Here is a 14,717-nt window from a genome sequence, read left to right as displayed (position 1 = left end):
CGGGTCAAAAGTGACCCACTACCATGTTTAGCTGCAGATAAAATACCTTAAACTATGTTTTTCTAACTTGAAATGTTATGACTTTTCCTAAAGGGACCACATCATTAGAAAAAGTCATACTTTATTTTTGTTTATGTTTCCATGTGGGCTGTACACCACTAGGGTACAAAGATTGTCTTATGGGTCATTTTTGACCCGTGAATTATAAAAACATTTAAACACCAGAAAAAAAGTTCACTGTTTTTTTCCCTTTGATGTGATATTTGGGACTTTTGAGATAAAAGTGATCTTGAAATTAGCTTAAAAACTTCTTCAAATGTCAAAAAAATCTTGTTTCGTGTGAAATCCGACTCAAAACAATTTGTTTTCAAGACCTTTTCATTTAACAAGATATTCCAGATGTATTGTCTTCAAACAAGTCCCTATATCTGGCTGAAATAGAAATAGGCCTCTCTTTGAATCAGATGTCTACGCTGACATATCAGCATGTGAAGGGACTTTCTTTTTGTGTCTCCAGTGATGATTACGCTGCTGCTGCTTGTTGCAGAAGAACACGACTGTTATGGTGAGTCAGAGCTAGTTTCTGCATACTTGCTTACATACAGATGTTCCTAAAAATGAAAAACTCTCCTTTAGTGTTGTGCACTTTTATGGTTAATTTGGGATTTATTCAGTTCACTTTAGACTCAGACTGGAGCCTTTCTCATGTCATATTACAGTATCTTTTAACTTATCTTGACTGTTGCTTGTTTTTAAATTATTTTAAATTCTTTTATTTGTTTCTCTTTATATTCTTTTATGTATTTTTAATGCTTCTTCCACTCCCTGCTGCAATGCTTTTATTTCATGTGAAGCATTTTGAATTTTTTTTACATGAAATGTGCTATACAAATACATTTGATTTGATTTGATTTGATAAAAGCAAATTGATGGTGACTTTTTTGTCCAGTGTGTAAAAGGCTGAAATCAGGGATCTGGCTTTGGTTTTATGACTGTGTTGTGCAGCTGGTTCTGTGATCTTGGAGAGTCCAGTCGATCCTGTGATGCCAGGAGATGCTGTGACTCTGCTCTGCAAAAGCAACCCGACTTCCACCAACCTCACAGCTGATTTCTACAAGGATAATGTTCTCATCATGAGCAGCAACACAGGAACTGTGATCATCTATAATGTCTCCATGTCTGATGCAGGCCAGTACAAATGTCGAGTCTCTGGAGCCGGAGAATCACCTGAAAACTGGCTCCATGTCAAAGGTGAGTTCATCTAAAAACTCAAAGCTTGATGGATGAAAGTGCTACTAAATTTATAAACAGAGGTTTTCATGAAGTCTATGAAACAATCGCAACATTACCCGGGATATAGTCATCATGGGACTGAATTCAAATGATTCAATCTGATCCAGTATAATCTGATCCAGTATAATCTGATCCAGGATAATCTGATCCAGTATAATCTGATCCAGGATAATCTGATCCAGTATAATCTGATCCAGGATAATCTGATCCAGGATAATCTGATCCAGAATAATCTGATCCAGAATAATCTGATCCAGGATAATCTGATCCAGGATAATCTGATCCAGGATAATCTGATCCAGAATAATCTGATCCAGAATAATCTGATCCAGTATAATCTGATCCAGAATAATCTGATCCAGGATAATCTGATCCAGGATAATCTGATCCAGGATAATCTGATCCAGTATAATCTGATCCAGGATAATCTGATCCAGAATAATCTGATCCAGGATAATCTGATCCAGAATAATCTGATCCAGTATAATCTGATCCAGTATAATCTGATCCAGAATAATCTGATCCAGAATAATCTGATCCAGAATAATCTGATCCAGAATAATCTGATCCAGGATAATCTGATCCAGGATAATCTGATCCAGAATAATCTGATCCAGAATAATCTGATCCAGGATAATCTGATCCAGTATAATCTGATCCAGACTAATCTGATCCAGGATAATCTGATCCAGGATAATCTGATCCAGTATAATCTGATCCAGTATAATATGATCCAGGATAATCTGATCCAGGATAATCTGATCCAGGATAATCTGATCCAGGATAATCTGATCCAGAATAATCTGATCCAGTATAATCTGATCCAGGATAATCTGATCCAGAATAATCTGATCCAGAATAATCTGATCCAGGATAATCTGATCCAGTATAATCTGATCCAGGATAATCTGATCCAGGATAATCTGATCCAGTATAATCTGATCCAGAATAATCTGATCCAGAATACTTTGTTTGCGGGATCTCGCAAAAGTCTGTCCTTTTTTAAATTTTATTTTATCTTTTTTACCCATAATTCTTTTTACCCCGTGTCCCCTAGGGGGCTCCGTATTGAGAACTGTATGCATTATGTGATTTGTGTATTACTCTGCAGGCCTAACTCTAAACTTGTATAAAAGATAAGTTTTTAATTTGCTGATTTTCTTTCCAATGAAGTATCCATCAAACAGATAGATCGAGAGTGTCCAGGTGTTTACAAAGGAGCTGATGTCATTTATTCAGTCATCAGTCACATTTTATTCTCACCGTTAAGGCAAAGCTGATCAGTGTCAAATGGAAATAAAAAGTAAACCTGACTGCATGTCACAAAATACATTTATTGTATATGTTTGTCAGCTGGTGTGATCTTGGAGAGTCCTCCTCCCCCTGTGAAAGAGGGAGACTCCGTGACTCTTCGCTGCAGAAAGCATAACGATCCCACAACCCACATAGCAGATTTCTACAAACATGGCGTCCGTATCAAGACCGGCTACAACGGAGAGATGATCATTCACAGAGTTTCCAAGTCGGATGAAGGACCCTATAAGTGCAGCATCTCTGGATTTGGAGAGTCCACAGAGAGCAGGCTGGCTGTCCAAGGTGAGCTGTCAGGGCTGGGTTAGCTTATGGGCACCGGGAGGCAGCTGACATGTATCGACAGGCCAAGCAGAATATGACTTAGGCAGAATCAAATCAAATCAAATCAAATCAAATCAAATCAAATCAAATCAAATCAAACCAAATCAAATCAAATCAAATCAAATCAGATTTATTTGTATAGCACATTTCATGTACAAACAATTCAAAGTGCTTTACGTAAAATAAAAGCATTGCAGCAGGGAGTGGAAGCATTAAGAATACATAAAAGAATACAAGGAGAAACAAATAAAATAATTTAAATTAATTAAAAAAAATTTAACCTAGAAGCAAAAACTCTGGTGTGGGAGGGGCTCTGTGAGGCTATGGAAAATTACTTGGGGTCTCCTTCAAATAATGCGTTCACACTGCAGGCAAAAGTGGCCCAAATCTAACTTTTTTTGCCCATTTATGACCCAAATCTGACTTTTTTTGCCCATTTATGGCCCATATATGACTTTTCTTTGCCCATTTATGGCCCAAATATGACTTTTTTTGCCCATTTATGGCCCATATCTAACTTTTCTTTGCCCATTTATGGCCCATATATGACTTTTTTTTACCCATTTATGGCCCAAATCTGACTTTTTTTGCCCATTTATGGCCCAAATATGACTTTTTTTGTCCATTTATCGCCCAAATCTGACTTTTTTTGCCCATTTATGGCCCATATCTGATTTTTTTTCTTCCCATTTATGGCCCATATCTGACTTTTTTTTTCCCATTTATGGCCCATATCTGACTTTATTTTCCCATTTATGGCCAATATCTGCCTTTTCTTTGCCCATTTATGGCCCAAATCTGCCTTTTATTTGCCCATTTATGGCCCATATCTGACTTTTTTTTTTGCCCATTTATGGCCAATATCTGACTTTTCTTTGCCCATTTATGGCCCATATCTGACTTTTCTTTGCCCATTTATGGCCCATATCTGACTTTTTAGCCCATTTATGGCCCATATCTGACTTTTTTTTGCCCATTTATGGCCCATATCTGACTTTTTTTTCCCATTTATGGCCAATATCTGACTTTTCTTTGCCCATTTATGGCCCAAATCTGATTTTTTTAGGCCATTTATGGCCCATATCTGACTTTTCTTTGCCCATTTATGGCCCAAATCTGATTTTTTTAGGCCATTTATGGCCCATATCTGACTTTTCTTTGCCCATTTATGGCCCATATCTGATTTTTTTGCCCCCCATGTCTGACTTTTTAGCCCATTTATGGCCCAAATCTGACTTTTTTTCCCCATTTATGGCCCATATCTGACTTTTTAGCCCATTTATGGCCCAAATCTGATTTGTTTAGGACCGTCTGAATAGCACAAATCCATTTTTTTCCAATCAGACCCAGGCCACTTTCATATGTGGTCATAAATTGGATACATATCTGATGTTTTTCTGATGTCATGTCACTTCATCCCAACTTTACATCACTGAGGTGAGACAGACGTTACAATTCTGCGTCATAGGAGGCGGGACGCATCAAGATCAAATCAAATCAAATCAAATCAAATCAAATCAAATCAAACCAAATGAAATCAAATCAAATCAAATCAGATTTATTTGTATAGCACATTTCATGTACAAACAATTCAAAGTGCTTTACGTAAAATAAAAGCATTGCAGCAGGGAGTGGAAGCATTAAGAATACATAAAAGAATACAAGGAGAAACAAATAAAATAATTTAAATTAATTAAAAAAATTTTTACCTAGAAGCAAAAACTCTGGTGTGGGAGGGGCTCTGTGAGGCTATGGAAAATTACTTGGGGTCTCCTTCAAATAATGCGTTCACACTGCAGGCAAAAGTGGCCCAAATCTAACTTTTTTTGCCCATTTATGACCCAAATCTGACTTTTTTTGCCCATTTATGGCCCATATATGACTTTTCTTTGCCCATTTATGGCCCAAATATGACTTTTTTTGCCCATTTATGGCCCATATCTGACTTTTCTTTGCCCATTTATGGCCCATATATGACTTTTTTTTACCCATTTATGGCCCAAATCTGACTTTTTTTGCCCATTTATGGCCCATATCTGACTTTTCTTTGCCCATTTATGGCCCAAATATGACTTTTTTTTGCCCATTTATGGCCCAAATATGACTTTTTTTGCCCATTTATGGCCCATATCTGACTTTTCTTTGCCCATTTATGGCCCAAATATGACTTTTTTTTGCCCATTTATGGCCCAAATATGACTTTTTTTGCCCATTTATGGCCCATATCTGACTTTTCTTTGCCCATTTATGGCCCATATATGACTTTTTTTTACCCATTTATGGCCCATATCTGACTTTTCTTTGCCCATTTATGGCCCATATCTGACTTTTCTTTGCCCATTTATGGCCCAAATATGACTTTTTTTGTCCATTTATCGCCCAAATCTGCCTTTTCTTTGCCCATTTATGGCCCAAATCTGCCTTTTATTTGCCCATTTATGGCCCATATCTGACTTTTTTTTTTGCCCATTTATGGCCAATATCTGACTTTTCTTTGCCCATTTATGGCCCATATCTGACTTTTCTTTGCCCATTTATGGCCCATGTCTGACTTTTTAGCCCATTTATGGCCCATATCTGACTTTTTTTTGCCCATTTATGGCCCATATCTGACTTTTTTTTCCCATTTATGGCCAATATCTGACTTTTCTTTGCCCATTTATGGCCCAAATCTGATTTTTTTAGGCCATTTATGGCCCATATCTGACTTTTCTTTGCCCATTTATGGCCCAAATCTGACTTTTTAGCCCATTTATGGCCCAAATCTGACTTTTTTTCCCCATTTATGGCCCATATCTGACTTTTTAGCCCATTTATGGCCCAAATCTGATTTGTTTAGGACCGTCTGAATAGCACAAATCCATTTTTTTCCAATCAGACCCAGGCCACTTTCATATGTGGTCATAAATGGATACATATCTGATGTTTTTCTGATGTCATGTCACTTCATCCCAACTTTACATCACTGAGGTGAGACAGACGTTACAATTCTGCGTCATAGGAGGCGGGACGCATCAAGATCAGATGTAAACAATGGATGAAACCAGCATGGCTGACACCCTTGATGGAGCTCATCAGTGGAGAGAAAGTGAGGTTTTGGACTCAATTAAATTCCTCATAATTTTGTCAGCTGTGATTGCAAAACAACCTCAAAATTTATGCACACACGCTAATGGTCGCCTTTCAATTCTTATGTGAACAACCACACAACGAATCAGAATTGAGCACCAGACCTGCAGTGTGAACGCAGCCAAAGAGCCTCAGGTGGGGAGGTGGTGCTGACCCTGACCTGGTATAAAAGACTCAGATTCTTCTCAAATCGACTGCTATCCTTTCCACAGACGACGCAGAGGCAAGGAAGGTTTTTCTTTGTTAAGTGGGGGCCAAACAAAAATCAAAAATGAAACGTTTTTTGCTCTTTTTGTATTGTATTTACCATCTATAAAAAAGAAAAAAACTTGTGCAATTTGATTCAATCAAACATATTTGCTTTATGCTTCATTCATTTCAATAATAGAGGCTGAAAAGGGGAAAGCAGACATTAAGTTTCCTCTACAGAATATATAATTCTGTTTACTACAGGACCTTCCCTCTGTCATACAGAGAGAGAAATGTTGATGGTGTCTTTTTTTGTCCAGTGTGTAATAGGCTGAAATCGGGTATTTTGCATTTGTTTTGTGGCTGTGTTGTGCAGATGATTCTGTGATCTTCTGGGAGAGTCCAGTCCTTCATGTGATGGTGGGAGAATCTGTGACTGTGCTCTGCAGAAGCCATCAGACGACTTCATCTGACCTCAGTGTGGATTTCTACAAGGATAATGTCCTCATCAGGAGCAGCAACACAGGAGCTATGATCATCCATGATGTCTCCGAGTCTGATGCAGGTCGCTACAAGTGTCGAGTCTCTGGAAATGGAGAATCACCTGAAAACTGGCTCTTTGTCAAAGGTGGGTCAATAGAAAAACTGTCCATAGACTAACCGAAGACTTCAAGTAGTTCTGGAAGGTGTATAGCTTTGAGGAAAAGAAAAAAGTCTCAAAGGGGATGTTTGAATATATCAAACACAGTGTTAAACACAGAAAAAGAGGAGGTAGTTGGGGAGAGGGAGTTCTGAGTATACAGTATCAGTACCCGGACCCATAGAAAGCATCAGGATGGATGGATGGATGGATAGATGGATGGATGGATGAATAGATAGATAGATAGATAGATAGATAGATAGATAGATAGATAGATAGATAGATAGATAGATAGATAGATAGATAGATAGATAGATAGATAGATAGAAGGATGATTCTCTTGATGTAATGGTGGTTTTCAAAGCAATACTCCATTCAAGGCTTTGGGTTACATGACTTTAGAACTTTAGAGGTTTAAGTAAATAAATTGAGCTTTTTAGACGTACAGCACATTTTGTTATGGAGTCCTGAACCTCAAAATTCCCAAATGTATTTGTGTCACATAATGATTTTATTTTTTTCTCTGCACAAAAGTCACGTCTCATTTTATCAATAAAACACACGTTCTATTATCTTTTACAGAGTATCCAAAAGAATCGGTCCTGCTTTGTTCTGATCAGCTTCTGCTCTACTTCATCATAAAGACTCCTGCCACCGTTTTATGTTCAGCTCTGGTGTTTTTGGTGCTGAGGAAATGGAAATTTACAGTCTGGTCATGTTAAGTTTATCTCATGTCTTAGTTTTCCAGATCATGTTTCGTATTTAGTTTTTGCCATGTTTTCCCATAGTTTCTGTTGCCCTGCCATCACCTTCATTCACACCACCTGTGTCTCCCCCCTCAGCTGCACTCACTCACATATCACTCCCTCAGTATTTAGTTTCCAGGTTTTCTATGCATCAGCGCCAGAGCCAGATCATTCATGCTTCCTTGCCACAGTTGTTCTAGTCAAGTTTTTCCCCCATGTCAGGTTTGTCCTTTTGGTTTTGTTTTTTATATTTCTAGTCAGGTTTTGTTTTTTGAGAGTTTTCACAGTTAATTTTTTTGTAATCCGGCTTTTTGTTCTTGTTTTTTGTTTGGAGATATCTGCATCCGTGTCCTATCTCCACGCCACGCATCACTACCCAAACGTGACAGAAAAACTAAGACATGAGAGAAACTTAACACGACCAGTCTGTAAAACATTGAAAAACTAAAAAGGATCTAAAAGCATGACCAAAATTCACAGACATGACATATGATCCTTTTACAGCTTTGGTGGGCTTTTGATGGCGTCTTTGAGGCCTCATCAGCATCAGAACAACTTCATGTGTATGGCTGTGCACGTGCAGGGCTCACACAGAGGTCTGTTGTCATGACAGTGGTGTTGTATCGCACGACTGTAAAAGAAATGACTTTAAGTTTTGAAGCAGTGTTTTGACTAAAGCATTTTCAAATGTTCTTCGTGGTGTCTTTTTGTGGGTTTTGTGTATTCAGCTTAATAAATTGTGAAGCACTGTGCTGTGAGGTTGTTTTTTTTAAATGACTGCACTGGAAAAAATGCCCCTCCAAAAATAAGTAAAAAAACAACAAATATAAGACGTTTTTGCTTGAAATAAGCAAAAAAATCTGCCAATGGAACTAGTGAAAATCAGCTTGTCAAGATTTCTTGAAATAAAATGTGATATTTAGGACTTTTGAGATAAAAGTGATCTTGAAATTAGGCAAGGCAAGGCAAGGCAATTTTATTTATAGAGCACAATTCATACACAGGGCAATTCAAAGTGCTTAACAGCTACATAAAATCACAAGAAGGCAATAAAACCATTAAAAAGGAATAAAAAAATAAAAGAAAGTAATTAAAAAAGAAGGAAATTTAAAACCCATTCATTAATTAATTCAAAAGTGAAGAGTGCAGATAAAATACTTTCAGGTGACATATGCACAGCTAAATAGAACTGTTTTCAGCCTGGATTTAAACATTGTCAGAGTTGAGGCCTGTCTCACATCTTCTGGAAGACTGTTCCAGATTTTAGGAGCATAAAACTGAAACGCAGCCTCACCTTGTTTAGTCCTGACTCTGGGCCCCAGCAGGAGACCCCTCCCTGAGGTTCTCAGAGCCCGAGTTGGTTCATATGGCTCGAACATGTCAGAGATGTACTTTGGCGCTTGACCATGAAGAGACTTGTACACAAGCAGAGCTGTTTTAAAGTCTATTCTCTGAGCGACAGGAAGCCAGTGCAGAGACCTGAGAACTGGACTAATATGGTCGTATTTCCTGGTTCTAGTCAGGACTCGAGCAGCAGCATTCTGGATGTACTGCAGTTGTCTTACAGCCCGTTTAGAGCCCAGTGAGCAGCCGTTACAGCAGTCTAACCTGCTGGAGACAAACGCATGGATCAGTCTCTCTAAGTCTGGTTTAGACACTATTCCTTTGATTCTGGCCATGTTTTTTAGATGGTAAAAAGCTGCTGATGTTACAGACTTAATGTGTCTGTTAAAGTTCAGGTCTGAGTCCAATATTACCCCGAGATTTCTAACTTGATAGTTAGGTTTTAGAGAGAGAGTCTCAAGGTGACTGATAACACTTTCTCTTTGTTTCTGTGGGCCACAGACAATGATTTCAGTTTTGTCTGAGTTTAGCTGGAGGAAATTGTTTTGCATCCACACACTGATCTGTTCGATGCAGCGACACAGTGTATCTACAGGCCCGTGTTCTCCTGCCGTCAGTGACACGTAGATCTGAGTGTCATCTGCATAATTGTGGTAGGACACATTATAGCTGCGTATTAGCTGGCCTAGTGGAAGCATGTACAGATTGAACAATACGGGTCCCAGGATTGACCCCTGGGGAACCCCACAGGTCATAGCCATTTGGTCTGAGACACAGTTACCAATTTCAACAAAATATTTCCTGTCCTCCAGATAGGACTGGAACCAGTTTAAAGCACGACCAGAGATTCCCACCCAGTCTTCTAACCTCTGTAATAAGGTCGGATGGTCAACTGTGTCAGAGGCAGCACTCAGGTCCAGCAGAACTAAGACTGTGACTTTACTTGCATCTGTGTTCAGGCGGATGTCATTTGTCACCTTGATCAGAGCTGTGTCAGTGCTGTGGTGGGGCCTAAAGCCTGATTGGAAAGTATCAAAAGCATTGTTAGACAGGAGTAAGTCACTAAGCTGTTGGTATACAACTTTTTCTAGGACTTTGCCTGAGAATGGCAGGTTTGATATGGGCTGGTAGTTGTTCAGTACTGTGGCATCAACATTGCTCTTCTTTAGAAGAGGCTTAATGACAGCAGTTTTTAAGGCCTTTGGAAATGTTCCAGTCTGGAGTGAGATGTTGACTAGATGAGCAAGTTGTGGTAACAAACTGCTCAGCACAGCCTTTAGGAATCTAGTGGGTAACTCATCAAGGCAGCACGTTGATGAACTCAGACTGCAGATGATCTCTTCGACTGTTTTGTCAGTAACAGGTGTGAAATGTGTAAAAAGCTTGTTTCATGTGAAATATGACTCAAAACAAGATGTTTTCAAGACTTTTTTACTTAACAAGATATTCCAGATGTATTAAAACCAGTCCCTATATCTGGCTGAAATGGTACTTGTTAGGCAGTGTCTTATATCGAGTGTGATGAGATACTCAATGAGACAAATATACTTGGTAAGATTTAGATTTTTTTACAGTGTGACTGCACGTTACCAACTTTGAAGCATCTTTAAAAATAGTCATGTAGACACGTTTCCCCTCAGCAGCAGCAGCTTTATTCTGAGGTCACCTCAGAGCATCAACACTTATTTTCAACCGAGTGTGCGTGATGATAATCTGAAACTTCGACCAACATGTTCCATCTGCTGTGTGTCCACGTGTCTGAAGACACGGCTGCAGCTTTTAAAAACTCCCTGAGGTCACATGTCAGCTGTTTGAGTTACAGATGACATTAAAATTTGGTGCTTCATTCAGTTTTAGGGTTCATTAAATGTTTCGCAGTTAACATTTGGGATGCACTGATTGTGACACTCTGTAAAAGAATGATGGTTTGGTTGAAGGCATTCCTAAACACATTTAGAGTTAGTCAGACCTTCACCACTATGATTGAATCAGTGTTCACTCTCTCACACAGTTCTCCTGAAGTCGACGATGATTTCCTTTGTTTTTGTGTTATTTAGCTACAGGTTGTTTTCTGAGCACCGCTCTGCCTATTGCAGGACCTCGTTCCTGTAGTTCTTTTCATCCCCCTCCTGAAACCAGCCCCATCACATTGGTATCATCAGCAGATTTAAGCTAGGCGTAAGTTATCTATTTTTACTGTTTTAGGAAGAGGAATTTCTTGATCGATACTCTTGGAGGCACATTATGTGATTGCAGTCTCTGTCTAGGCTTTAGTCAAATTCACTGCATTGTTTTATTGGAGATATTAAGATGGATATTATAAAGTTGTCATCCTGTTGTTTACATTGCATGTCAATTGTTTAGGTTGTTTTAATAAACAGTCAAACACAAATTAAATAGTTGATGAAACATTTTTCAAGGTTTCAGTAACTGTTTTGGAAAAACACCCTGAAAATTAGGAAGAATATGGATAAAACTGGTTGTTGGTAGGTAGGTAGGTAGGTAGGTAGGTAGGTAGGTAGGTAGGTAGGTAGGTCTTCTTTGTAAACATTCAACATAAATCTTGGCCCGTGGCTCTTTAACTCATTGGCTGCCAGCCATTTTCAGTTCAGAGAGACCCATACTGCCAAGTGTTTTACACTGTGTGTCTTATGACTATGTACACACCGAAATTACCAAACGAAAGAGTAGACTCTCTTCTTTCATCAGGAAAAAAAGTTTGTTTCTACCATTTTCAGTCCTTTAGTAATAGACAGTAGAACATAGGTTGGTTTCACCAAAAACAGCTGTTTGACCAAAAAAACGGAAAAAACGAGCTTCTTTTTTTTGTGCAAAGTGGCACTGCTGCCACCTTGCGGGTAATTTTGCCAGTATGTTCTCTGTTTAGTGTTTACAAGCCTAAGATTTAGTGACAAAGTCCGCTAGATTGTCCCCCAGCCCGCTCCGTTAAAAAACGCAACTGACGTCTATAGACGTCTTTGGCAGTCAGCGGTTTTTTTTAAATTGACGTCTATAGAAGTCAATGGCACCGAAAGAGTTAAAGGGGAACTTAAATGAATCTTCTTCAAACCAAATCTTCACTTGCTCAGTCTCTCTGGCAGTGTTCATCAAAGCCACTCACACGTACTTCCAGGTAAGTTTCCAGGTAAGTAATTCCCGGGCATTCCACCGTGAAAGAAACAGTCCATAAGAGTTTCCACAGTGAAAGGATCCATCCACAAGCAATTCTCTCCCAACAGTAGCTCCCCATCTGAGAGAATGCAACACTGAGCTGTTGAGATGCCTTGTGGAGAGGGGTGCAGTTCTCAACTCCACCACCAGATGAAGCCATGGCGAGTTGTGGTTGGAGCTATCTCACTGGAACGTAGCACCCATCCACGATGCAGCCTCTCGGGACATTGTGTGTGTGTGTGTAGGTATTCACTGAAATAACTCGTCTAAGAAAGGAATTGGCTTAACATGTTCAGCATATCTTTGATTTTCCGATTATGAATCTGAATAACTCTGATAAACATACTTAGTTTTCCTCTAGCGCCCCCATGGTGCTGACTGAGAAGTTCATCTGTTGCAATGCAACATAACACAAAAAAACAGTAAACATTAATTTGACATTTTCTATAGGCAGGATTTGTCCTCCTCTGTTCTTTGCCCCACTTAGTGATGACAATAAAACCCCTTTTACAGGCTGTGGTTCTATGAAAGCTGTTACAGAAATAAGCCACACAGGAAGAAACCCTGTTCAGTGACTTTCCACGCCCGCCTCACGTTCATTCAGCAGCAAGACGACATGGAGGTCACAGCTCTCTGCTTCAGCCTGTGTGAGTACGCACATTTATCTCCATTTCCTGCTCATCCAGATAAAAAATAAGAGATAAAGAGGTTGTTTAAAGTTATGAAGGCTGTTTAAATGTCTGTGGCGTTTCAAAAGTTTCCTGTAGACGAACCTTTTGTTCATGTCTTTGATCTTACATATTAGACTTAAAGCTGAAATGCGACACTTTTTTCTAACAAATACACCTTCAGGAGTTCCTGTTGAAGTTGACAAACCTTATATTGTAATAAACATGTGTCTGTCATGTTTAATGTCATTTCTTTTGTCTATTCAGTGATGGCTGTGATGATCCTGCAGTGTGAACATGCTCAGAGAGTCGGTCAGTACCAGCTAGCACGAACCTTATCTATTCACTGCTGTGTTTAGAAATGCTGACAAAGTTGTCAGAAAATGTTGAAAGGAATAGAATATGCTTTTAATGTTTTTCTGTAATTGTAGAGGCGTCATAAATGTCTCTCTGAACCATTCTCTTATTCTTTTTCTCAGATTCAGCTTCTCTTCATATCACTCCAGACAAACTGCAGTTCTTTAGCTATGAACAGGTAACTTTTCGTTGTGAGTCAGAGTTTAATGACGGAGTCATAAAAAAGCTTGAGGGGAAATTACAATCTTGTAGCAGCACTCATAAAACCCCAACAAGATCAATCTGCAGCATCAAAAATCTTTATTTGGAGGACAGTGGAGATTATGTGTGTGTGGCTGGAAGATGGGACGTGAGCAACATCATCAGTATCGATGTCACTGGTATGTTTGCACTGACACATCGATGTTTTTGATGAATTCATCAAGATCTTAACATGAGATGGATGTCAAACCCTTTTTGTTCAGATGGCTCTGTGATCCTGGAGAGTCCTGCTCATCCTGTGATGGAGGGAGAAGCTGTGACTCTGAGCTGCAGAAACAAGATGATGTCCTTCAATTTCACAACTGACTTCTATAAAGATGGAGTCCACATCAGCAGCAGCTCCGCAGGAAACGTGGCCATCGGCAGAGTTTCCAAGTCTGATGAAGGACTCTACAAATGTAACATCCCAGGAGTCGGAGAATCAGCAGAGAGCTGGCTGGCTGTCAGAGGTGAGACCCTGAAAAGGTTCAGTGATGACAGAGACTGTCAGTGATTACTAACCACAGTAATTGCTGCTATTGTTGTTGAGCCGTTTAAAATAATGTGTCTTGTCAGATTCTGATTAAAAATGGTTCAAAAAGCCTTTGAAACATTTCAGCTCAGTTGTGTTTCATGCACATTATCTGCATCCTCTTTGCAGAGCAACACCCACACACTCGTCCCTGTCACATCTACGTCGTCTTAAGGACCGTTTTCACCATTGTGATGGTGGCTCTACTGCTGCTGCTGGTCGGACTTCTTCAAAGTGAAAAACTCAGAGCCACCATACGGAACTCATTTCTTCCCAACAAGTGAATGGAAAAAATAAGTCAATCAAGTCAGTGATAAATAGAAGGTGGTTTCAGTATTGAGATAATGACTTAGGAAATACCATGTAAATATCATCAGTATCTACAAGTTGTTTTTCTTTTTAAATTCACTGCGCCTGTTGCTGTTAAAAGTAAGTTAACTGATACACTGATATATTCGTTGATATCTAGTTTTAGAGCTGCATGTAAGCTTGAAGAAGCACATGGGTCATGTCATGTGAAATAAAGATCTTAAAAATAAACTCGTGTATCACGAGAATGTTTTTTTTAAACTCAACTCTGAAAGAATACCACAGCCTGTCTGCGTCTCTGTGAACGGACTCTCTGCTGCTTTGAGAGAACACGTGAACGGTGACTTACACTGTGCTGAAATAAAATCTACTGAAACTAAGTTCAGTGGTTAATACAATGAGATAGTCCAGCACATGTACTTAATTTTGGCTCTAACACAGACACAGGAGGCAATAGTTGTGCT

The 14,717-nt window shown here is 39.2% G+C and overlaps 2 protein-coding genes across 2 annotated transcripts; both read left to right on the top strand.

Moving 5' to 3' along the window:
* Window positions 1-1,033: 1,033 nt before the first annotated feature.
* Window positions 1,034-8,338, top strand: LOC142369347 (Fc receptor-like protein 5). Its single transcript, XM_075451682.1, has 4 exons — window positions 1,034-1,251; window positions 2,647-2,889; window positions 6,623-6,874; window positions 7,469-8,338. Exons 1-4 carry the CDS (start codon window positions 1,044-1,046, stop codon window positions 7,606-7,608), a joined length of 843 nt encoding a protein of 280 aa, XP_075307797.1. The 5' UTR covers window positions 1,034-1,043; the 3' UTR covers window positions 7,609-8,338.
* Window positions 8,339-12,743: 4,405 nt separating this feature from the next.
* LOC142369348 (high affinity immunoglobulin gamma Fc receptor I-like) lies at window positions 12,744-14,441 on the top strand. The gene is made up of 5 exons (XM_075451683.1): window positions 12,744-12,794; window positions 13,083-13,127; window positions 13,295-13,552; window positions 13,637-13,882; window positions 14,074-14,441. Exons 1-5 carry the CDS (start codon window positions 12,764-12,766, stop codon window positions 14,226-14,228), a joined length of 735 nt encoding a protein of 244 aa, XP_075307798.1. The 5' UTR covers window positions 12,744-12,763; the 3' UTR covers window positions 14,229-14,441.
* Window positions 14,442-14,717: the final 276 nt, after the last annotated feature.

This window comes from Odontesthes bonariensis, chromosome 19, assembly GCF_027942865.1.
Source record: "Odontesthes bonariensis isolate fOdoBon6 chromosome 19, fOdoBon6.hap1, whole genome shotgun sequence".
In the NCBI taxonomy this organism is placed as follows: domain Eukaryota; kingdom Metazoa; phylum Chordata; class Actinopteri; order Atheriniformes; family Atherinopsidae; genus Odontesthes; species Odontesthes bonariensis.
This window is presented reverse-complemented; position numbering and strand designations above follow the sequence as displayed.